At 36.0% G+C, this 26009-nt stretch overlaps 1 protein-coding gene and 1 long non-coding RNA gene across 6 annotated transcripts in view; both read right to left on the minus strand.

Annotated features, from left to right (window-relative positions):
• The window catches only part of iqsec1b (IQ motif and Sec7 domain ArfGEF 1b), a 202894-nt gene that overhangs the window by 95232 nt on the left and 81653 nt on the right, over window positions 1-26009 (minus strand). The window contains exon 1 of one of the 5 annotated variants that reach the window (XM_088636887.1): window positions 8998-9128. The exons of the other annotated variants lie outside the window; for them this stretch is intronic. Coding sequence (XP_088493013.1) covers window positions 8998-9020 — 23 coding nt within the window. The 5' untranslated portion in view covers window positions 9021-9128. Of the gene's footprint in view, window positions 1-8997; window positions 9129-26009 lie in introns of those variants that run through there. 5 annotated transcript variants of the gene reach the window in all.
• LOC148662116 (uncharacterized) lies at window positions 181-8321 on the minus strand. Its single transcript, XR_015939666.1, has 3 exons — window positions 8150-8321; window positions 4476-4562; window positions 181-233 (listed from the first exon to the last, which is right to left on the minus strand). It is a non-coding gene; the product is annotated as an uncharacterized LOC148662116 (long non-coding RNA).

The raw sequence follows: 26009 nt of genomic DNA on the forward strand, positions 1-26009 counted from the left end.
GGTGCTTTATCACAGTACAAAACTCTTTATTTCCCAGATTTGGCCAGTTGCAACATGTTAGTGCCCAGAGTCCAGCCAAGCAGTGGAGTAAAGGAGAAGACCCTCAGAGCAAAGAAGAGGAGAAAGCAGGAAGAGGTCCGAGTAGAGAAGACTGTCATCCTTCATGCGATCTTGAAGAGGGACTACTGCTTCCAGTAGGTGGACAACAGAACCGATGAAGAACATTAGCATCCCTGTCAAAGAGGGGAAATCACAAACAATGCAATATCATGGAAGCAAAGCAACTATATCATGGCAAACATACTTCAGGGAATGAATTAGCTATGACAGTCTGAACTCAAAAGATTGCAAGTTATCAAAACTTCCTGCCACAACCCTTGATTAACAGCAAAATAAAGAACAAAAATGGACTAAACTTCAAATTTTAGTCAGGGTTCTTGTAAATTAGATCTTTGGTACAGGCGTTTAATGAAACACTGTGAAATCTTACGACTGTTAAATAAATTTGATTTAGAGTGAAGTTTTTTTTATACAGTATCTCATCGCATGTATGTTGTGGCTTACAAAAACGAGTTCATGGCTAGAAAACAGTCATGACTTTAGATTATTTTATTGTTTATTCATATGGATAATGCTTTGAACCATGATAGATGCAGAAGCAACACAGATATATCAAAACATAGCAATTAACCAATAAGAAAGAGGACACTGTCAGCAGTTCATTACATGAAGAATCCCTTTTGTAAGCAGCTGTAATTCCAGCAGCATGAGAACAATTGAGAAATACACATTCTGGAACTGCAAATCCACTGAACTTTATTATTCTGCAGCATGTGAGCCCAATCATATGTATATGCTATATTGAAGGACAATCAACAGATTATAAATAATAAAATGTGGACTTCCCCCTGTCTCATCTTGAAAAATCCCAAGCCTAGAGCACAGAATGAGTATCACACTAGAGATGGCAAAATGGGACACCGGAGTGTGCCCCCTCAATGACTTTGGCTTGAAGCCCTTAGTGATATCAAATAGAGCTATCTGGGATATCCTCAGCTTTTTTGAAGAAGAGGTACCCCAGAAGCCCAACAAAAATAAAAAAGGGACAATCCCCAAAACTATTTGGTCTGTATTTCATTTGAACATTTTCTATGTTGCAATTTAGTACTGAGCAAAACAATTCTTAAAACTATAGAGATTATACTGGCACAGTAGGTGCTCAGATGGATGATGTGCGTAGTGTAAGTTAAGATATTATAAAAATGCACCGTTAAACAAGCATGACATCTTTGCATCCTGTTGCAGTGCTTTAGTATCCTGGCCAGTTAAAAATGCATCGCAAGCTTAAAAGCATTTCCTGGCAGATGCCAGAAGCCAGCTGAGTTAGCATGGAAAATAACTGCGCTGAAAACACAAAGCAGTTGGATGGCTTCTTGCCATAAGGATCAATTTCATGGACATACGAAATATAGACTTTTGGAACACTGTTCAAATCAGAGGAAAGAGAAAATTGGCCATGTACTGTAAGTCTGATTCGGTTTACTAGAGATGTAATGGACTAACCTAATTTGTCAGAAAATGTTCCTAACAACCTACTACAGGTGCTAAGAAGTTAAAAGGTCCAACAGGTGTTAATACTGAAGCAGCTGAAGTGCAATACATACATGTATGGATGGAATATTAACATAAGTTTATTTTTCATGATTTCAGTGTTAGGACAACTAAGAATGTTAATATACAGGTGTACAGTACATAATACCTAGTTATTTTAATTGATACAATATGACATTATCATTACTGTAGGTAATCTAAATAAAAATCCAGATTCCCCTCTTGTTACTAACTGATAAATTCCTCAGGTTAGAGAAGCAAAAGCTTGTGTGAGACTATTAAACTCCCTGAGGTTGTTCAGTATAATCCTTGTCTACACTGTAATATCCACAGTGCCAGGAAAATGCCTCACTGGAGGCTACTTCACCCTGCAACATGGTTTTTTTTCCCACTTGTCAGCTAAAAGATCAACATTTTGAAAGTATGAAAGGGAGCAAGCTGCTATCATTTATCAAACCCGTGGAGCGCCACTTATTCTGTGCCAAGACGCAGCAGATTCGACTCCTCATTTGCAGATACATTAGAAAAAAAGTGAAATGAATGAAATTCTTAATCACAGTTCCATTGCTGTTTAATGCTGCAATGTACCAATCCTTTTAATAGAGACGCTATGGATGAAAGGTAAGATTGCGTCCTTTTTTCCCTGCCCATATTTGTGTCAGAGCTTTAGAAAACAGCGATTGGTATTAATTTGTTTGATTGAGTCCATTAGTATAGTCTTTTTCAGCCCAAAGAGTTTTATGTATAGGGGAAGACCCACTTCATCCACCACCTGGGATGATGCACTGCAGTCCGTGCCAGGAGTTCCAGTACACCGCAGGTCAGGTAGAAATGTCAGATTGTGCAAACCCAGTGTAGAGGGAGGAAAAAAAAATATGTTTTTCCCCCCCCCTAATGACGACCTTTCATTACAGGATAAACCCGGGTCTAGCAAGCTATGGTCCTTTGAACTTGTCACAGCCACAGTTCCTGTTACAGTGGTGAGCACATTCCAGCGTTTGCTATCCGCAGTTCAAGCAATCCTGCTGTGTCTGGGTGGCTCTTCCGTTTTATATGCAGATATTGTTCAGCCAAGCCTGGCAGCAGCAGCTTTGATCTCTGGCACAGCAGCTTTTTTTTTTTTTCATCTGCCAGAGCATGCGGCACAGCTATTATGAAAGGGACTTTATAATTAAATCAATTATATACGATCAGCAATGGCAGGGGAATGAAAACAAGGCTTGTGCTACTTATGAGGTATTTGCATACTTTGTGACAACAGCTCTGCAAGGTGATATTATTCCAAGTACTCCCCATTCCTACATATATTGCTAATTAACTGAGGCCATAATGGTTTTCTAAATTTAGACAGCTTCTTTAGGTGGAATTAATTGTTTATGTTTAGACATGTTTTTTTTTCTTTAAAAAGTGGTGTTCATCTGTATTACTTGTGTTTACTGACTGATAAATTAATATGATGCACTGTCAGAAAAAAAGCAAATTGAAATTCTTCATTTTGTGGTATGTAAAAGCGAATTTATTCAAATGAAAAAAGGCATTTTGCAAATGCTACAGTACATGTTCTGAACTGTTTGTATACACTTCAAGAAGGTGGATTCTTCATTAATTAATTAATGAAGCATGTGTCTAATACTCAGAAGCTTGTGTCTTTTTCACAAAGTAGCCAAGTAAAACAGGTTTAAAAGCTAGTGGTTAGCCAGGAATCAGTGAAAGAATGCAACCCAAAAATGTTATATGTTGCAGCTTTATATATATGTATTAGAATCCGGATAACAAGCAGACCTTAGAAAGGTTAGGGGCAATGTCCAGGGAGGATGCTGAGTCTTCAACAAAAGAGCCTCATAGCCTCAGCCCCACACTTCTTACCACTGAGATTAGAGGAAATACACTCTGGGGGATGAAACCTCTTGTTGTCCTCACTTTTTCTAAACAGTTGCTTTGTTTATCATGCTGGTTATCGGGGAGGAAATAGAGGAAATAAGGCTTCTTAAGAAAGTGAAAGTACAGTGTTTCATACAAGCCTTTATCTGCTGAAAATGCTTTGCCATTTCTAAGCACCACACTACTGAAAGGTAATTGGTACAAGGGAGCACATTTTCACCTGGGAATAGAACTTGTGCTTGATAATTACACTGACTGAATCTTGTCAGCTCAGATAACAACTAGACCCATTCCCTAGCTGTTTCAGTTCATTTCACAAACGGCTTTTGTAAAATGTACTGCTTTTTAAAAGAAATTGACTACAATATGAAAACAAACTATTCTTAGATCATGCTAATTACATCTAATATAATTTCTTTATATTCATATACTGGATTTTTTGGCATGTGCTGGAATTACAATACATAACGTACAGTGCACTACATGTACATCAAAGCACATGAATTTATTACATATTAATCATGCATCAAATTAACAGATACAGTTACAAGTGTGACGCAAATTACAGATAAATGAGTTTTATGTACAATGAAAAAAAAAAACAGCACCATTAACAAGTCCAGACCTGGATTGATTTCACACTACTGTGGTGAAAATAGAGGTTCAAATGCAATGCTGCTTGTGTTACTTCAAGCACTGTTTTATATACTTGGTGCCATAAAGACTAAAAAATAAAACGAAAAGATCCCCAGAGCATTTGAAAATGCTTAATCTCTTGTCATCTCTTAACTGTATTCACAGATCTTTTACAGAGATTCAGATAGGATATTTCAGGCCAATTAAAACCCCACTATTAAGTCAGAGTGCAGGTCCCAGTCAGGCAACGCAAGCAAAACATTTCTTGAATCTCTCTTGTGAATGACAATGATGTTCATCTGATCTTTCTAAACACAGGTAAGTGGGTGGACTAAGACTCCGCTTACCTGCAACCTGAAAGTGTAGCAGGGACTGTTAGCTGCGTATTGAACAATGGAGCTGGACAGCAATACTGGTGCAAAGTATTAATAGACCTACAACACAAGGAGAAACACACAGTCAAAAACCCAGAGCCAACTGAGGGTATTTCTCCTGTTTTATTTTGGAAAAATATTATTTGCCATACCACGAAGAAAAAAATCCTTTTGCCTTTTCAGTACTGTGAGATTGTTCTTTAATTTTAGGGACTTGCATAATCGTTAGTGCAAGAGGTGAAACAATTTCTTTGCATTTTGTTTCTTTTTTCTGACCGGAGGTACGGTATTATCTGAGTGATGCAGTGAGGGTCAAAAGTTAAATCCACCCTAAGCAAACACTGTCACTTTCTGAAGATAAATAACTCTGCACCAGTCAGCTGCTTTGGATGACTCATACAGTCTATCTTCCCAATACTAAAACCAGGGTAGCACATAGAAGGAGAAGATAAAAATACAAAAACATCTTCAAAATGTATTGTACTCTTACAGTAACAGATCATTCAATACATTTTAAATTGCATGACCTGTTATTTAAAATAATGTTCAAAGCTGTTTTACAAGACATCTGTGAATACCTTCTCTCATGATATATTCTACCCCAAACACTTCAAGTTTCAAAATTCAAGAAAGAAAAGCATTACATTTTTAAAGTGTGAGTAAATTTTTTATTGATCTGTTCAATACAATCCTAAAAGGATGGAGGATGCATGAAAGCAATTACTTGATAGAAACAGATTCATTTTTTGTATTTATTAGAAAATGAATAATGCATGACAAAGGGCAAGTCCAAGAACATTTTCTCTTGCACCGTTAGACTTGTAAAGAACAGAAGTACAGATCAGCAGATGAGATCTGACGAGTCTACTGTACATCTTTTATGTAATACTGAATTTTTAAGGTGATGATCTTTTCTGGGATTAGCTTCAGGCAACCACAGCTTAGTTCAAAATGAATCCATCCTTTCACCTTTACATGAGCAGAGGAATACCAGATTTATTTACAGTAAGAGCTTGCACGTTGCAAGTCACATTTTGACACTGTATTAACAAAGTATTCCTGTAAAAATCTTACAGTGCATTTTATGAGAGTTAAAAATAATTTTGACACAGATTAATTAAAACATTCTGGGTGCAAGTGCGAGATGTTACTCACTGATGCATTCTGCATACTCACCACACTGTTAATAATAATCTTGCTGTTTAAATGCAGAACTCCATTATTAAATTTTATAATTTTATAATAAAATAATTTAATGGTGCAAGTTGTGTAACCAGTAATGACTGCAATATAAGCTTTTCTGCAGTTGCTTTCTGATTTTTTTAACCTTGTATAAATGAAATATTGTTACATACTACCATAGTACTGTTAGTCTGTGGTAATAAAGACATTTAGCACTTATGTTTGCATGTTTATGATTGCCTAATCAAATGACTGTTCTCATCAATGAGTGCAGAATAAAATGTTCATGTTACTGGTAGGTTGATGGAAGAAAAGTTTACTTTGATACAGGGAGTACATTTTCACTCTAATCAGCAGTGTAGAGTAGTGGCCAGGGCTCAAGACTCAAAGACTGTAAGTTCAAATTGAGGTTGAGATACTGTTTTTGTACCCTTGAGTATGGTATTTTACTCAGATTACACTTGTAAAATGCCCCTCTGTTTAATTCATTATAGCAAAGAATTGCATTACATTACAAGATCCCATATCGCTTCAAATATAAAATGGGAAACACTTCATTTACTACAGGACCTTGGCTTACTGTCTCCAAAGGAAATCACCTCTTTCTTCACAGTGTCCACGGTCAACCACACTTAGGCATCCGTATTAAATTTCTGGTAAAGAAAGAAAAACACCACCCACTGGTCCAACAACACCAAATATATCAGCAAGATGGTTTGCTTTGGATGTCTCCTACCCAAAAGTCTACCCATGCTTCAGAATATGTTTTTGTTTCCAATTGAATTGGCATGTTAAATACTGATAAATAAAGGCTTACATAATGGATAGTCATATATGAAGCTAGACAGTATTTAATTGAATCAATATCAATTATCTCAGAGGGTACCTTTTCATATTATGACAGTTAGAACAGTTAATAATATATTTAATAGTAAACAGGGAGCTAACAGTCTTTGACCTTGACAATGTTTTTTTTTCTCTACAGTATGTAATTTGAGTGCACACTCATTCATTAATCATTCCACATGCAAGCAAAATAACCCATTGCAACAGGACTGAGTGCAAACAACAGGGCTATTTGAATTTTTGTATTACTTCTGCTTCGTTCAAGGTGTTTCTATCAGGTAAAACCCACAAGAGGTAAATATATATTCTGAAATATGAGAATAGAGAAATGTCAGGAATAGAAAAACTAGTAAAACTGGACCTTTTCAGATTTTCAGATTTTATGTACAGTAACTTGGAACCTTGGATTTTCATAAAATAAACAAAACACAGCTAGCTTCAGGATTCATATATCGAACTTGTCAAAAAGGACCATCTTTCAAGCCATGTAAAGATTAATGGCAATACCAAATATTTTCTCATAAACAGAAGGGGGTAATTGCTAAAATGGGCATTGGGGTTATCATTAGACTATTTCTCCTGACCACTACTATACATTAAAGAGTTAAATAATCATTGTATATAATTCTACACAAATCTCAATCATTCTGAAATGCTCAGGGTTCCATTGTGGAACTTCTATTGCTGCTCTCTTTCAATTGTGACCTTAAGGTCCTATGACCACTCTCTTAAACCATCACACTCACAATATTTCCAGATGATCGTACAGTAACATACAGAATTTCTGTTACCAGTATAAGTTGAAAAATAAAAAACAAAACACAACCACAGCTTAAATAGCTCATAAACTAAAACAAATTGTTATTGCAGGAAATGGAAAAAAACAATGTGTTTTCAAAGGAAGATGTCTTATCAGGAGTGTGTCCCAGCCATGTTCACTTCGAAGATTTTTAATGATGCAAAAGGTTAATTTCAAAGAGCTTACCATGTTACATAATCATCTTGTTCTGTTTGAAGAAAAGTGTCCACATAGGTATTCGGGATCTGACATTTCTTTAGAACCACAAAGCCAGTGGTATGAGATTCATATAGTTTTTCCTTTTATTTTGAATAGAAATTGCCAACTATTCACAACCTACCATAGTGATGCCGAAGAAAGGCACCAAAATTCTGTTTAGAAAAAAAACAGAAATGATTTTTTCTGACATGAAAGCATCTGATTTTTAATTCATATACAAAATACTTTATGAAAGCTTGCTTTTCATCATTGCTGTGACTGCATTTTAATAAGCAATAAATGCAATTCTATAAAAAAAAAAGTTTTTGTTAGTGAAAGCCATCTATTAAAATCTAGAGGTTTTGTTTGTAAAGCAAAAACTGTTACAACCCACAATCTGTTTACTAATTCACAGAAAATGTGCTACACATCGATTCCTTTTTATAAAATGACATATTTCCTTACACACCTACGCATGTCTACCAAAAATCCTTCACAGGAATTTTGCACACAACAGCAGCATGAATGCCTGATTTCAACAGAAACAGAGGAAAAAAGACAAAAAAAACATAAAAAGAATATCCAGAAAAGGTACCATTGTACAGTTATAAGGATGCAATACATGCAAAATGAATGGCTTTTTGCAGCTTGCAGGAAGACTCATCTAGCATCAGTATCGTCTGTATAAGCAGTAGCGGTGTTTGGATGAGAGACTATAGTACTGTTTATAGCCCATACACATGGTCAAATAAAATGGGCTGATGTTGTTTCCATAAATACCTCTGTGCTTCTGTGATGTCATCAACATTATGCAAATTTTGCCAACCTTTAACTCTAGTGGCAATTGTATAGGCGTTATGCTCTCAGGACCAATTCTGATTTTACAAACTTAATCCAAAAGCAAGGAAAGCACTTCGAATGCAGTGATAACCCATATAAACCTGGGGGAATTGTTCAGATATTGATTTCAGCAGTAATCTCTGATATACAAGACATACATTTTTACAGGGCTACTTGCTCTTTTTTCTAAAGCCAAGACTGTGTCCTTCCTCTACCACAATCCCTGTCTTTTTTTTTCTGAGACAACATCTAATCACAATGCTCAACATGTTTATGTTTTTAGACAACAATTTTGAAATTAATATATTTTTAGACCACACGCAGAACTACTTCAGCTGAGTAATTGGGATACGCATCATGCTTGTTCGCAAAAAAAATGCCCTGCAAGTCACAAAAACTTCAAAGAGCTTATCCAAGAAATGCACATCACTGCAAAATTAAGCGAGTGTGTCCTTAAGTCACAGAGGCTGCAGAAACATACCAGCATTACAAAACAGGAAAAATGACCCCTGTACCCCCAAACACCCAAAACAGACTTTCCTTTGCTTGACCTGCAACAAAATCAGCATAGCCCCAATGTCCTTCCCCTCCAACCTCGCGGCAGGCTATAAGATTCAAACAGGTACTCACAAATGATACCGTCTGCAAGCCATTGTAAATCTGGGGTTGTGTTTGGTCTGTGATTCTGAGGTCGCACAGAATTGAGAAGCGCAATATCACATTCACAGGCTTCTCATGTTCATTCAAGCTTGGTCACAATAGGACAACATGCCCTGATGAGTCTGTGATGTAACCAGCATCACACATTGCATCAGCAGCACCCAAGCAAGCAGGGGTTGTGTATCATAACACACAGCCTTGAGTGTCTACGTTCAGCATGATAACACGACACCTCATTTCGAAATGCTGTACTGAAATCACTGCATTGCAAATTGCTGTCACAAGATATACATTTCCCCTTACTATTCTGAAGTACCTTACTTCCATGTTTGTGTGGTTTATTGATATGTGCAGAGGATTATCTTTGATCTCTGTTTGCTACCTCTTTTCTGGTTGCTGTAGTACAGTCCACGGCAATGAAAGATGATTGGTCCAGAGGTCTCCATGGAAACAGCAGGATGTGTTTCCCATTCTCTTTACTCTGTGATGAAATCAATGTATTGCTCCCTACCACATTTTGAACTGATGAGGCATTTAGGACTAATGAAGTATTGAGCAAATAGCTGGGCAGGTATAGAGATCACAGTAATTAAGTTTTGGAAGCTGACAGTTGCTTTCTCATTTAAATAATAATTTTGCTAATATATTAAGTGTTGTAATATTTATTACATAAGTCACTTTAACATGTACAAAGAAAGTGGTCGTTTGGCAACAAACAGACGTGTAAAAATCAATAAAAACAAAGCAAATCAACCGTCTTGCCAAGTCCATGATATTACAAATGATGTAATATGAATATTTCATTCAGAAATTTCATCTTGCCATTAATAAAGAGCAATACAAACAATATAATGTCTATTAATGTTACTGACTGCACAGGTGAAGACCTTAAAAGACCTAGTCAATATCTTGAAATCGCATGTGCTGTGTGCTCTTTGGGATCTGCTATTTTGTATCTTTTCTTGTGTCTTTAAAAACAAATTGCTGGAGATATTAATACAAAATCCTGTCTGTGTCTTTGGAGTGAAGTTCTGTACCGTCTGTTGCATTGTTTTGATTAACACTAGTATACACAACAGTCTCAGGGACTGGCTAGTAATAGCACCTGTCACCTGATAACAGGAGCTGTGGGATGAAGAATCTCCATAGTAACAGTTGGCACCAACCTTACTTACCCAACCTCAACCAAATAGGTTTGTTTATTAGAAAGAACAACTCAGACTGGGACCAACTAAGACGTGTGTAAACAGTACTAGGTTTGATTTTAAGAACAACCCTTTGCTTATTTGTTTTTCAGCTTCCAGGCAAAACATTATATAGGACTGTATGTGACCTCAGACTCTCTAAGTCTTTGGAAAGAAAGCTTTTTTCCAGTCACACACTAAACCTTGCCCAGATTGCATCACCACATAAAGTTATGGCTGTTTCCAATTAAGACACTGTGCTCTTGATTAGTGTGGAATGGGATCTGTTTCTATTCTCTTTCGGTAACAGGGTGTGTTATTTAAATAAGAGAAGTGTCATGGTCAGTAATTGTTTCCTCTTTTAAACAAAGCTCACTCACATAATGTACAGTATGATTTGATTAACAGAGGAATACAGTGGAAATGTTTGAGTATGGTCTGGGAATGTGTGGAATGTAAAGTCTCTTTAACCTTTAGAGAGAGAGTGAAAGTCTGGGACAAATTTACAGAGTTATACATGTGTTAATGCAACCATGATTGTCTAATAACTAGAATTTGCTCTTATCAAGGTAAATGTTCTGTGATGAAAAATGCCAATTCAGGCAACACAGTTCTCACTCCATTGCTATGTATTTCCAGACCCAACATCTCAGAGTTTTAAGGAGATACAGGAATGACACTGTGCAAAGAAATCAGTTGATTAATGAACTAGGCCCATGTCCTGAATCAAACCCATGTCCAAAGAGCTGTGAGACAGCAACAGTAACAGCCACACTACCATCCTTAAGTGTGAAAAATTCTTATAGTCTAGTATTGTAAGTTTTAAACTCCATTATAAACCAGCAGCTTTGAAAGACAATTGTAAAAAAAACCAACAGTAGCCTTGCACAATAATAATGGTTAATATTAATAGGAAAGAAATTATAACTGCACTGACCTAAACCACTTCATATTCACTATACACAAATAAATATATAAGTGTCTGCACTTTTGCACTCAAGAAATCCTGCCATCAATATTTTTAAAAACAGGATGAAAAATAATAAATACTTGCACTCAGCCAGCTCCAAACAGACACTGTAAACGGCATGTGAGTAGAACTGCATTTATTTAAATACTGATAAAGAGGAATAAAACTGTAAGGTTAATGTAATTTGGAAATGCATGACATTTCAAACTATTTCCCATTGCCAAGAAAACACATATACAGTAGCTATTCAGCCCTTTGTTTTGCCTTTAGAATCAACAGCACAGCAATCTAACTGTTTGTAGTCTGCACACAGGCAGAAGAATATACTGTAGTCTGAGCGCTCTGCATGTCAATTTGACAAATTGCTCTACATCTCAGGATTCTGGCAATATTTTTATTGTACATCAAGCAAATAATTGTCCATTTCACTCACATTCTGCAGGGGGTAGTGGTTCTGACCACATCACAAGCCCCAGAGTACTTATCACCATGAAAGCAATGGGACGCATTCCTTCAAAGGAGATTTTATTAGGCGTAGGTCATGATTAACTTGTTTTGCTATTATTTTCATATAAGCAGTGCAGCATGTGTTGCATGACCTTTCCATAGTGCCTAAGCATCCTGTTGCTCAACTTAGTGTTCTGGAAAAATTAAGAAGGGCTGGATCCGTTAAACTGAGCATCGATTTTGGCAATATGCTGCTCTGAACGCTTGCCAACAGCTCTCCCGGTAGCTTGAATTCATACACTGCAAGGAGTGCATACTGATCAGTTCAAGCTTCGGTAATTTTTTATCCCTTAAAGCAAGAAAAAAAAATAAAATGCCACGCTTTTATTGAGTAATCTACACTATAGTTTGGAATTTTATTCCAGGAAAAAAAACGGAATCAGCATAGAGACAACAGCAGCAAAAACAGACACTTATCTGAATTCCAGGCCTACAACATTAAGACATATTTCCAATCAATACTACCAATCAAATCAGCAAACATCCAGTTAACATGTCTTTTGTAATGCTCAGGTTGAACCAACACAGCACAAACATTGAAGAAATTATAGCACTGCTCAAGAATAGTGTATGCAATTCAATGGAAAGCAGTAAAAGCTATTCATACTTTTATTATATCTTTACTGGTTGAAAAGGAAAGTGTGATATGCATTACAGCTTATTGCATTCATTTTATTGAAAAATAAAATTTAAATGGAATGCAGTATTTAAAAAAACAGCAGTGTGTATAGGGTTCCGTCCTCGACCAATAGTGGTAGTCAATTTGTAATAACCATTAACAAAATAAGACACTTGACTATAGTCCAGACTATGGAGTTTGGACTTTCCCATGTCAAAAACATTTAATTTTTATTGCTGTAACAGCCATGTTAACATTAAAGTTGTCGGTCCCACTGAAGTTTACTACCTTACCCTATTACCTTCATAATAATGTAATGCTTCCAGCATATGTTATTATAGGTTTAAGATACTTGAACAGGTGACAACACCGTGTGTTTTTTTCCCTCCAGAAGAAAAATGCTTTAAAAAAAACATACTAAGAATGTGCAAATATACATTTCTTTGGAAATGAATAAAGGACACGAAAAATACATAAAAGAATCCAACACTCTGAATCTGTTAATACTGATATGAAGGAGAAGCCTTTATTAATGTAGATCCCTATTATGTCTTCTACAAAGTGATTATGTCCTTTTGCAACAATGAGCATATTACAGTGAAATGAAAAACATTTTGAAGCCTAAAGCATCTCAAAACTAAGTTCAATCAAACACCTCCCATGTCTAACTGGGACTGTACTCAGATGTATTATGTTATTGTCTTATTTTTAGGGGGGTGTTTAAAATTGAGCTTGTACAGTAATACCTGTGGTTATACAATACAGATTTATTCAAATACAAATATTTTTTCAAGAATTGATAATAAAATGCCATATAAATGCATAGAACTGTTTAATAAAATGAAAGGCTTACAAAATCTTCAAGACAAATTGCTCAATGATATTACAAGATGGTAAAAACAAATTGTGCAACAGTACTGTAGTCTTTAACGCATTCTGAAAATATATTCCAGAACAGTTGCGCTGTTAAGTTTCCCTTTCATTAATTTCTGGCATATCTCATTTCCAAGTTAGCAAATTAAGAAGAACTGAGTAGAATTATTCACACAGACATCGCTGCAACATAATAGAAGCACTGTCTGGAATAGGATGATTTAAAATACTATAACTTAGCCATTCTGATTTTTTTTACTCTCAATCCAAACCCTGGCATTACATTTCATCAGCCAAAACAGTCCTGTTGAATTTAAGTGCTGCATAACATGAAAAAGTCTAACCTCTTTTTCCTAATATAGAAGGGGACTTAAATGCAAGAATAATTAGGAATTCTCTCTGGAAACATTCAAGTTATTTTACAGTGAAAGATATCTCAGTGACGTAAACATTGACAGACTCCAACTAGTCAACCCATCAGATTAATCGACTCATTGTGTCAAGTCAAATACATTTCACAATCAGCCAGCATCACTATTTAAATTTTAACCAAACAAAAAAACATGAGGAAAAGCTGATAAATGGCAGGTTTTCCATACTCCCATCTATATTACAAAATGGTCCACAACCACCCTTGTTTCAATTAAAAGAATATTAATTATGCATTTAGAAGTTTTGTAAAAGCAAAGGCAGAAATTAAACTGATACCCTAAGGTCAGCTGTGCTACATACTGTATAAAGCAATGCACTTTAATATCTAGGTCATTTCTATGCAGGTGATACCAGAACTTTGATACTCCACTGAGTCATGGTCAGCTTCAAACACTGACACGGCAGCTACTGTGTGCCACAAAATGAGCAGTGAAAGTCAGGATTTAACATTATAAAGCTTTATAGAACTTGCCCACTTTTTGTCTCTATCAATTAATCTAACCTTTAGCATGTGGGGTATACCACTGACCCTCTTATTCCCACCAATTATATAAAAGTAAGTACCACCAACAGCCTCAGCTCTCAACCTTAACCTCAGCTCAGGAAGAAAGGCTACTCACAAATGTAAAACATAGGTTGTATGACTTGCAATGTTGAACAGAATTAAGTCTTTTACATCTCCCAACAAATTCTGTAGAAAATTACACATGAATTATGCAACATTCGCACACATCATTCAGTTTTGCAGGAGACTGATAACTCAAATATAAAAGATAAATGTTTCCAGCTCATTTGTCAGAGAAAACAAAGAGTATTTTTAATGCAGATTCAACAAATTATGCATAATGTGAAATAAAAGTAGTTAATTTCCCTTGCTTGGAAAACCACGTTAAATATCTGTGATGTTTTACATAGTTTACATCTGTTTTCAACCCATACAGTATAAGATACACATGTAAGGCATAGATCAGTGTACACAGTTAAAACATCTTTATAGTAAGCAAAAGACAATTCTAAATATTACGATAGTGATGATACAAGGAGTTGTGTCAACTTTTTCCTAATTTAAAGCTGCATATTTTCCTTAAATTGTTTAGAACAACAGACACTAAATACATGGACATTATGCCTAGTTGTACTGTACTTACTTTGCAGATTTTGTTTAAACCAGTTGTAAATGACTATCATTAAAGTGAGATTAAACTTTAATTATTCCCTAGTATCAAGGTTTGAAATCTACCTTCTGCTTAATTCTTCAGTGTGTAGCAGTGCTGTCTATAATCACTATGCTGACTGCTCTGCAGTACATATCCCAGGGGTCCGTAGACAACTGTCTCCCTCATCTGGCAGCTGCTAATACAAGCTATCTCTGCACTGAATAATAACGATAGCACATTCCACTGAGGCAGCAATGTGGGGATCTTACAAACCAGCCGAAAAAGAAAAACTGTAGTGTGTCCCATCCCATTTTCTCTTCGGCTTCTCCACCACAGTGATGCCTGAAGTCAGAACAAAAGCTTTCCACTGATGTAAATGTGAAACATGCGACACCGCAGGAATGCAGTCTGCTGTATGGAACACTTCAGTGTGGGCTTATCCATAACGATGATGAGAAAAACTGCTGTGCGGGCAAGCTGGAGGCTCTATTGCAAATCATGATGATGAAAAGAATGATAGCGCAAAGGTTGGCACATCTAGGTTTTTCTTAGCAAAGCCGGGTTGGGGATTAGATAACATTGTCAGTAATTTATGGCATAATGTATAAAAAGTATGTTTTCATTGCAACGTTCATGGTTATCTCGAAAGGTCTCTAACATAATGTATGAAAAGAATCCACTTAATGAAGCTACTTTGTGAATTGTAAAATAATTCACTTCAGAACATTTTAGAATCTGTACATTTCCTGGATTTTTCCATCTTTAGACCACTGTCTGGCAGTATAAATTAATAAATATGTAATTGTCAGAAAGTTGGCCCTAGGTGTGAGTGTGTTTGCCCTGTGATGGACTGGCATCCCATCCAAAGGGTGTCCTGCCTTATGCCCTGTGCTTGTTGGGATAGGCTCCATTTCCCCCGCAACTCTGAGCTGGAAGAAGCTGTTAGAAAATGGATGGATATAATCTTTATTCATTTGCTTTAAATGAACCTGCAATTCACAGATTTGAAAATAAATTATGAGCCTCTGAAAACTCACAGCAGTCTCATTCTTTTATAGCGTATGTCTGTACTAGTTGTTAAAAGAACATTGTAATTAAAAACCTAAATCAACCAGGTCTCCTAAATATAGTTCACTTGTCCTTCCCACAGTCAGAGCTCCCATGGCACTGTTCATAAGATCAGGGCTGCCAGCTCTAGCCCCTGAGGACACTGCATTTTCTCTGTCCTTCTCTGTCTGATCTATTGGGAAGTGACACACCAGGCATAGAATGAATATCGTGCCTCACACAGGAGAACTGTGGATAAAACAAGTCCCCTCCGGTATCTGATGTGCTTTGGCAACCTTTAGTACCCTTACAAATGTGAGCTGGTGCTTGATTTTATTATTTTTGCTGTTCTTCTTCTGTTGGAATGCAGCGCAGTTGTAATTATCTAGTAACTACGCTGAATTCCTTTGCAAAGTAACTAGAAACAAGCCTAATGAATTCCAATAAATACCAGCATGACAACTTAACGGTCCCATATGCTTGAATGTTTTCTTCTTTCAATGAGAGGAAGTCATTCAACCCCTCACAGCTTATTCGGTTCTCTTTCTCAAAATAATTCGAGCATGAAATCAGGTTGTTCATGAGGCCAAGCCAAAAGGTAATTGTGAAGCGTAACAATTTGCAGGGGGGTTCAAATGCATATCCTAGTTGCTGTAACTCTTGTCAGCAGCATCTTTAATTGCTAAATCAGAAACAGCAAAGGGTCATCCTTAAATAGTAATAAAAAGCTGTAGAACGGAATTATTATTTTTTCAAATATGTACCACCAGGGGGCAGTATCTCTATGCTGAAAGACGACAACATTCTTTCCAGAACTAAGCAAAACAGCTGGATCGCGAATAAATTCTTGGTTATGAGTAGTCTTGCTTAACAAAAGACGTAACAGTTACACAACATAAAGAGGAAAGCAAATTAATACCATTTCCTAAATGAAAATGTGATTGAAAAAAATGGTGTGCCTAAAAATCTTCTATATAATGATTTCAATCAAAGCGATAATTGAATCTTTCCCGTACCATTTTGATGATAGTCACTATAGCATTTAAACCATGGTAAATTTTTTCTGATGTTTATCTTTTCTTATTTTAGTTCATTTCACAGCATCCAAGAATTATCTTCCCATACATCCAAACAGATTTCTGATAAAAAAATGTGTTGATCTCGCCGCGGGAATCAATTACAGTATACATGGTCTTACAGTATATTTCAAATTAGACTACAAGGCACATAATGTCAGTATTTCCTATTCGTAAAATAAGAGAGCTAGATAAGATAATATAATGATGATGATTCCTATTAATATTAATAAAATACACAACTTTGTTTTATTATATTGGAGATCAAAATTTCAGTTTCTAGGAAATGTTACGCCAAATCATACAAGACACAAAATGCCAGCGTGTGCTGTTTAGAAAACAAGAGGTTTAAGATTAAAAAATGATAATGATACGATTATAATTATTCCTAGTAATAATTTTATCAATTAAAATCAACAAGTGCTTTTTTTTAGGATCAACATTTCAGTTCTACCGAATGCTATGCTATCCTAAAAGTACACATTTAACACATGTCACAACGTGACACTAATCCCTGTAACGTCACTGGCAAATTTTAAAAATATAGAAATACGAACTAAATAGACGAGTGTATACTATCTATACATAAGTCAATGTAATACACTTTTATTTTTCTAAAAAATATTACACGTTTTATGATTACCCCAGCATATACTGTACAAACATGAATGGAATATAACTCCAGAAAATTAGAAATTAAACTGTTTCAACTCTTTTGGAGCTACAGTATGTAGAATTCTCTATTCCCTTGTGTTTAGTATTATAGTATTAGTATTGCACATTTCAGTATTTTTGCACATAATTGCCTGCTATTACACACATTTACCATAAAGCAACTTTTAACTTGCAATTTAGTTCCATTTAATGTTATTGAATGTCTAAGGTCTTCGGCGATCTGTTCTCTCACTGATAATGCACAGTATTTAGCTGAAGAAAAAACTCATGGCTGTCAGATCACACAGTGAAAGGGTGAAATGTATTCCTTCAAGATCAACAAACAGAAATTCTGAAATGTAGTTTCGAACCTACTGGGTCATTTTTAATAATCAAATCCGTACTTCCAGATTGCTAGACTGCCAGACTAGCGCAGTCTTTCAGAAAATGTACAGTACCATCACATATATTCAGAAAATATCCCATTCTTTATAGAAAGAGATGCTCTTGACGTACTTACTGTATACAGTACGTGTACCGACGTATAGTATGCTGATGCACTTGGCCCATTGAACAGTCCAGGGACACACTAAATCATGCCAGCAGAAAACTATGTACTGTACAGTATAAAGCTTTTGGCTGCAAGTCGACAAACGATCTTGTGCAATACAAGACAGAACAAAATGGACAATACATATTCATTGAGCCCTGGATCTTCAGCTCTGGATTACTAAATACGATATTACTACCTTTTGCTATGGGATAGGTGTACATAAATGTACAGTAGTGCTTTAATCATGAGTAAATGAGACACGAATAAAATGTTTGTAGTCCGTTTACACAGCATACAGTATAGTACAGTCAAAATGTGATATTGTCAAACCTGAGAAAGCAAACTGTTAAGAACATATCTGGCCGTCACCTAGTAACGTTAGGAACTGCAGTTGGTCTTATGTTTGATTTTTGACTGAATTTCCCCTTTAAGACAATATTAGAGGTGAGCAGAATATCCTCTTTGTATGCTAATACGCAATAGCTTCTATGAGTTGGAAAACGGTTGCTATGCCTTTACTTCAAAGGACTCATTCCCTAGACAACCTTCATCAGCAAAAGCCTTACACTAGTATTTAATGCCAAAGAACAGTGGCTGACTTCGGAAGAATAATGTACTTTCACCTAACACTACTACAGGTATGCAAAGTTGGGCCTAGATGTCAGGTTTATCCCCTATAGCTCACAAGTACAGAAAATTGGAATTGCTCTGTACTGCTCTGAGCTTCTCATTTTGGTCATAGGCAGAAAAGCAGTTACATCATTGCATCACATGAAATTAGCCCTTTGTGGAAGCGAAGCCAGAGAACAATATGGGAAACATTATCACAGTAAAAGAGAAATCTGTGCAGAATTAAGGTTAAACTACTGTAGGAGAACAAATGTCATTTGCCTTATCATACTCAGCTGAAGCAAAGCAGAAAAAGAGTGTGCAAAGGTTTTAAGGTCACCAGCACAAGCAACTTAATCCATAAGTTATTTAATCCAATTTGGCTTCCTCTGTTTTTCTTTGAACACATTATTCACCAAAAATCAATGCCTTACATAAACACAGAAATGTGTTTTTCTTTGTTTGCTCTGTCCTGTTCGCTTACAGGGGTGTCATTTTGTTAGGCTGCCCTGACAGGCCACTTGAATAAAGCCTTTTTTCTTCTTGAATCCCAGCCAATGAGTGCCCTGCCACGGAGTGCGCTCAGTGGAGAAAGCTTCTCCTGGCGCTGATCTCACCAATCAGAACAATCGAGCAAGCAGGGGCCATCAGGGTGGCAAACAAGATGTGACACCAGAATATGCTATAAATAAAAACAATCCCTCTTTTTCTGCTCAGTGTGCACAAGCATGGTCCCGCCGCCCTATCAGTAGACAAGAGGAACTCGGGCGGCTCTCTCAGATCAATGGATGAGCACTGTGATGAATCTGTAAGGGCAATTATTAAGCTCAGTTGTCAAAAAGTGCCCTCACCTATTTCATTTTCACTAAAATTAATAAAACAGGACACACTTCTTGTTACTTTGTTCTTCAGATGGAAATAATGAGTATGGCAATGTCTTGTTTGATTTGAACATTTTCCATACAAGAACAACATTTGTTTTAAAATATTTTTACATTAGTGCAGATATACTGTATTAAGTCTGTGAGCGTACAGGTATATCGCTCCCAACATTTCAACTATGCCAAGCAAGCTGAAGTTACAATATACTGCCAAGAACAGCCCAGTTAAGTGTTTTGCAGCATTGTGTGTGTTTGGTTTTTAAATCTGCTAACTATTCAGAATGATCAGTATAATGTTTTTCTTGGATTTCCACATAACAATGATCACCACTATCACTGTTTTTCTTCCACACAGCAATTAATAAAACTAGATTTAGCCTTTAGGATTTCACTACACATAATGAATCTCACTGAACTGCATAGCAACAGTAGATGAGACTGTCTGCAGTGTTTTTTTTTCAACTAAAGTGTCCGTTGTTGTTTGTACAATAGATTACAGTTTTGCAGTGCTACAACAGCAGACTAAAGCACAATGTTACAGTAATCACCTGTTTACAGTGGCCAACTAGTAATATCCCACTAACCTCTAGCAATAATATCAGTGAGAGCTGTCCAGTTCATAAAAGAACTCAGGAAACTCAAAAATGCAATTTGTGCAGCCAACACAAGTTGACCCCCAAACTGACATTTGAAAACATCAGACCAGCTTGAGTGCACTCCATGGAAAATGAAGCATGAGCTACAGTTCTGAATGAAACATACTGTAATAGGTTTAAACTTCTGCAGCTGAACTTCTATAACCCTTGCACTCTCTTATATACAATCCACCTGCCTTACCACCACATTTAAAATTGTGGTGCTCAAAGACAAGAAGAAAGAACTGGCAACACTTGAAAGGGACAAAAAATGAAAAAGAAAATAGTCCTTTGAGCTGCACACATTTTGTTCCCTACAACTACGCTATACTTAACGCAGCTAAGACTTTTTTTTAGATATTCAAAAACAAACTCCCCACCTATTCTAGGTTTATTTGAGCGATAATGGACATCCACATCCGAGCCACAATAACATGTCCTTTCTGTCCTTTCTCAAGAAGTGAAGCCAGGAGACCTTCTCTTTCTGATGGATCATCTATTCACTGCTCTCCAGGACACCACTGACCTCAGACCTCAGGATCTCAGAACCCAAGGACTCTTACTGTACATGCCCAGTACTACAAAAAGAAGATGCAGTGGCTCACTTTTATTAATCAGTGTCTGGAGATCTTTCTCCTGCCCTCCTGTTAGATGCCGTTTGTTTAGATGCTGTTTGTTCTTTTTATTTATAATACATGTTTTTATACAGTAGCTACCACCCCACCTTTGGTATTTCCACACTTTTATTCATCAAGGAAGCCATCTCCCTCAAGACCCCATCACCAAGGTAACCAGGGGTTTTGATTTAGCTTTCCTTGTGCTACACTTAAACATGTTGAAGTAACGAGTGCAGCAGCAGCCCGAGCCTCTCCTACTCCGAGAACTGCCAGATCGTTTGATGTATCCTGGTTATGTCAAAGAACTAATGCTTTTCTTTCACACTGGCAAAGAAACCCTTCAGTAATTGCTCCATTGACTGCTGTGATTTTCTGCCCAAGGGACATTCGATAGCATCTCTGATATTTGGGCTTCGCTGGAGTGTGTACATGTTCTTTCTTAAGACCACCAAAGCCAGACGAGGAGAAAAAAAAAAAAAACAACACAATTTCCTAACGCTGTCATGTATACACAAAGAAATACATTTTCTCACTGCATGGGACTTTTAACAATTCACTTTTAAACACATCAGGAACAGCAAAAGAAAAAGTAGTTGCAACAAGTATTTTAGAAGGCCACACATCCTATTTAATGCTGAGTCATTCTGACAAATTCTTTGTGCAACAGCATCACTGTCTCTGTTTTATTTAAACATTATCTTTCAATTCACCCATGCTGACAGGCCAGTTAGAATGTTAATGTTACTCCACACCTCAGTATTGCTGCAACTCCGCATGCTAAATACTGTATTCCATGCTGCGGGGGAATCTGTCAAGAGTTTTATTTATTTTTTAAATAACTTTTAACTGACAGAACGAGTAGGCTTAAAGCATAAGCATTACAGTCTCTTAACTTTACATGTGTCAGGTTCTTCAAACCTTGACCTTTGAATACTTCCACTGTGGAACAAGAAAATACAGTACAATTGAACTTTCTGCAATTGTATTTTACAGGTTTGTCTCATTCAGTAAATCCCCTTAGGATTGCATTTTGATAGGGCACAATATTAAAAATCACACACAGAGAATAAAGAGTTTCTGACTGTGAAGTGTCTTTAATTTAGAAAACAGTTTTAGAGCACATTAAATACTTCATCTGTGCAACAGTACCTTAATACAGGCCATTTGTTTGACTCGCTCAAAAGGCTGCTTAGTAAAAGGCTGCTGTAGATCAGATAGCAATACAGATCATGCTTTCGTGATGGACTTGGGACTTTTGCTCAAGGCCCTCAACATGGCCAGCCATGCAGTGCTTATTCTGTAGATAAATCTTGCTTAGAGCTCACACACTAATGCTCTTTGTAGGAAAGCTGCTGAGCAGAACACAATTTGCTGTCATCAAAAAGAAAGGGAGCTCACAGCTGGAGAAAGGTGTCCCACAATGGCTTCTAGGTGTCCCAGAATAGTCTCCTGTTTATAAATGACACACTCAATTTAATACACATGCTGCCCAGATCACTGTAAATAGCTTTCTTTTGTCGCTCCCAGTACACTCCTTCAAGTGGGTATTAAACAATCACATCTGATTTTAATTTTGTTACATTATTCTGGAAGTTGATATACTGTATTATGACAGTAATGTTTATTTGAAGCAGTTATATAGGCTCAAATGCTGGTTGTAATTACAGAAATGTGGCTATTAACCTAGAGTGTCTGAATGGAATGACCTTAATCTCATAGCATTAAATGTGCTTTTGGCTCTACAGCCCACTGTATGTAGTCGCATGCACATACCTGTATGACAAGGTAATCCCAACTATTCCTGTAAAACTGCCACTAGCCAAAGAACACTTGTTAAACAGTAGTCTCGCACACTGTTTTCTCCTCGGTTACTTTTGACACATTTCATTCAGTTTTTGCATGGTTCCAGATGAAATAGCATATTAATTTGTCACCACAGGCAGTACAGATTAAGCAAACCTGAGAAAACGCATCAGACTGCCACATACAGTTTGAACCTATTTACAAAATGCTTTGGTACAATGATATTGAATAAGTGACTTCTTGAGGAATTTGATCCTCATTTCAAGATTTAGAAATGAAGTAAAACTGAAAGGTATTAACTGGTATGTATGTAAATAGCAGTCTTAAGAAGTCGCCTATAACATTATTGGTATAAACGTTTACTTCTGAAAAACAACAATGGCAGCATGAACCAAGGTCTGACTCTGTTGTACCTTATCATAATTGCAGTATCCTCACATAATACATAGCCACATTGTCAATGGAATTAAGTCTTAAAATGAATCACAATTCTACCTGGAATTCACAATCATCAAAAAATATTCATGAACTTAGATTTTGTTTCCTTATCCAATTATTTTTTCAATTGAACCAGTGATTCAATATAAATGATTTCTACAGCTAGAGTGCATAAAATCAGTTATTACTTAAATTAACTGCTGCAAAATACATTTTATTTTTGCAATATCTCATTTCCTTTAGAAGACTTGTAGTACACAGGGAGTAAGTCTCTGGTCATGAACAAGACCACTGTTGCTGTTCTACATGAAAAGCTGAAATGGTGCTTTTTGTTATTTGCACATCATTAGAATTGTTGACAAAATGTGTCTCATAAACTGTGTAAAAATCTGTAAAACCTTTTTCTTAGAAAAATGAAATACAAAAGCTATCTAACCTACTGTAGAATGTTTCTTGTTCCTGCTGAGGGTGGCAGTAATTTGAAGACTATCTTGGAACGATAGGGTGCAAACTGAAACTGCATTCTGGATGGGATGCTAGTTCATTGTAGGTCACATACACACAGTGACAATTTATAGACACCAATCAACCTAGTCAGCACATTTTGGGAAGGTGATAGAGAAACCTGACACATCCTGGAAAAAAACTCACATGAACAAGAGATCACACACACACTCCACACAGAAGGAACCCAGGATTGTAGTCAAACACAGGGTTCAAAGTTGTGAGGCAATAGCACCAACTGCCATGCACTATAACATCCTTACACAGTATTGACTTACCAATTTAAGTTTGAATTTTAAGTTTATTTTCCTTTTTTCCTGCCCAGTACTGGCAAGTCATGGCTGCATTGAAGTCAATAGATATCTCAATTTCGGGATATCTCACAGTTCCCTTTAACTGTTGATACTGTAGTTTCCTTGTCCTTGTTTATTAAAGGTAAATTTATTTCAATATCTTTGGCCTTGGAGCTCAAAATTACTATTTTACAAGCTTAATAATCAGCTTATATGTACTGGATGTTTAAAACAGTTATACAATTACAGTTAATTGACTTACAGTAATTGTTGTTGTAGCCTCAGTGCTGATAATTCTGTATTTGAGGAAGTCATGAATGAATCTGGGATAAACTGTGCTTCTGAGCATTGATTGGTTAATGAATTGACTTGTTGCAAGCCGTATTTCAAGTTTTTATTAAATTAATGCATTGATATTATAAGCTGGTAAATCATTAAATATGCAAAACATATTCTGAAAAGTCTGAAAAAGCGATTGATGTATTCCATTATTTATAGATTCCATTATTAATAAGCTTTAGTTTGTCAAATATGAAGGAGTTTCCTTTCTTTAAGACAAAGACAAGCCTTCCTAGGGTAAAATATGTTTTTGTTAAAGAGTTGTTTGAAGAAGAGTTAAAAGTGTCCTCTAGCATTATTTGATATTTGAAATGAAAGCTTGCTGCATACTGTAAATATTCAGCATATTGCAGCTTTATTATATCCCCTTCATGAATTCCCCCTAATGTCATAAAATACTCTTGTCTTTTCTATTTTCTTGATAAAATGATTATATTCAGTGACCCACACTCATGTTGTATGAAAGCAAGACTAACCAAGTAAGACTAATACTTGGCCTACATAAAGAACTGTATACTGTCTGCCATGAGTAAAAAGGAAACAATTCTGTTTAGCTGATGCTATTCACATATGTCTGAGAACAGACAGACATCATTCATGTTTTTTTTTAATTACCACATGCTGTGGCAGAATTTTACTTCCTGCTATCATTTTGATTTTACACAGGAGAGTCGCATTTTAGAAAGCAAACTCAATCTTCTTCTAAAGGATTAATGCTTTTTATCAAATAAGCAAAATATTAACAGGTTATAAATATTTGGGTGAAAGACCATGGCATTGTTGACATTTTTATCATTAAAGGAAATTTGCATCAATTCTTTCTACACAAATATTTTATATAGCCTTTATCATAATCTTTCTCAGGTTAAAAGTAAAAATCTAGATATATTCAGCTTAATACACAGTCTGTATATTAAAAGTAATATAAATACTGCTCAATTTATTCCTATAGATGTGATCAAGGAAGCAGCAGGGTTATTGAGGAAAAATAGCACTATGGCAACTTCTGTTGAATTATTAAAGGTTCCAAACCTAATTAAATCACTTAAAATTCAATTCACTACCTTGTACTTACTCAGTCAGGAAGAGGACCTCCTAATTACAAACCTGTTATTCATATATCTGCTGGGATTCATTTTCATACTAATGTACCTCATGTTAAGTCGCCTTAACACATACTGTACAGTACCTTTAACTTTATACTCTCCAGTTAGCTGAAGCTAAATTCTAGACTAATCTAAATAAATTAATGTGTTCACACATATCTTATAACATTAAATACCTTTATTTACCTTTATTTCCTTATCAAAATACGCAAATGATTTAACATAAATTAAATATATTACCAAAATATGTATTCTGGAGGTCAGTTATAAATGGATTATAAATGTAAATAATTTGGGCATCCCAAAAAGTACATAAAGGAAATTAATATTGAATCAGGTGTGTAGGAACCCTTGATGTACATGTAATTCAGAAAATACAACCAATACCCAGGATAAGTACTTTGCTCTTCAAGAACACCTGTTTGTTAAATACTTTTTTAGATGTTTAGCTTTCCTCTAGTTTGACACAAATACAATTATTTGAGTATGCATTTAGTGCTCACTGAATCTAAAACTACTTGTAATTCCCATTTGCACAAATATATTTTTGGTTAATGTACGTACGCATGTACGGTATTATATGACTGCATGGATACAGTAAAGCTCATAAAACTTTATGAGCTCATAAAACACACAGTATACATTATACAGGCAGGATACTGTACATAACATGCATAATAGACAT

Source organism: Lepisosteus platostomus, chromosome 6, assembly GCF_059453375.1.
Source record: "Lepisosteus platostomus isolate fLepPlt1 chromosome 6, fLepPlt1.hap1, whole genome shotgun sequence".
In the NCBI taxonomy this organism is placed as follows: Eukaryota; Metazoa; Chordata; class Actinopteri; order Semionotiformes; family Lepisosteidae; genus Lepisosteus; species Lepisosteus platostomus.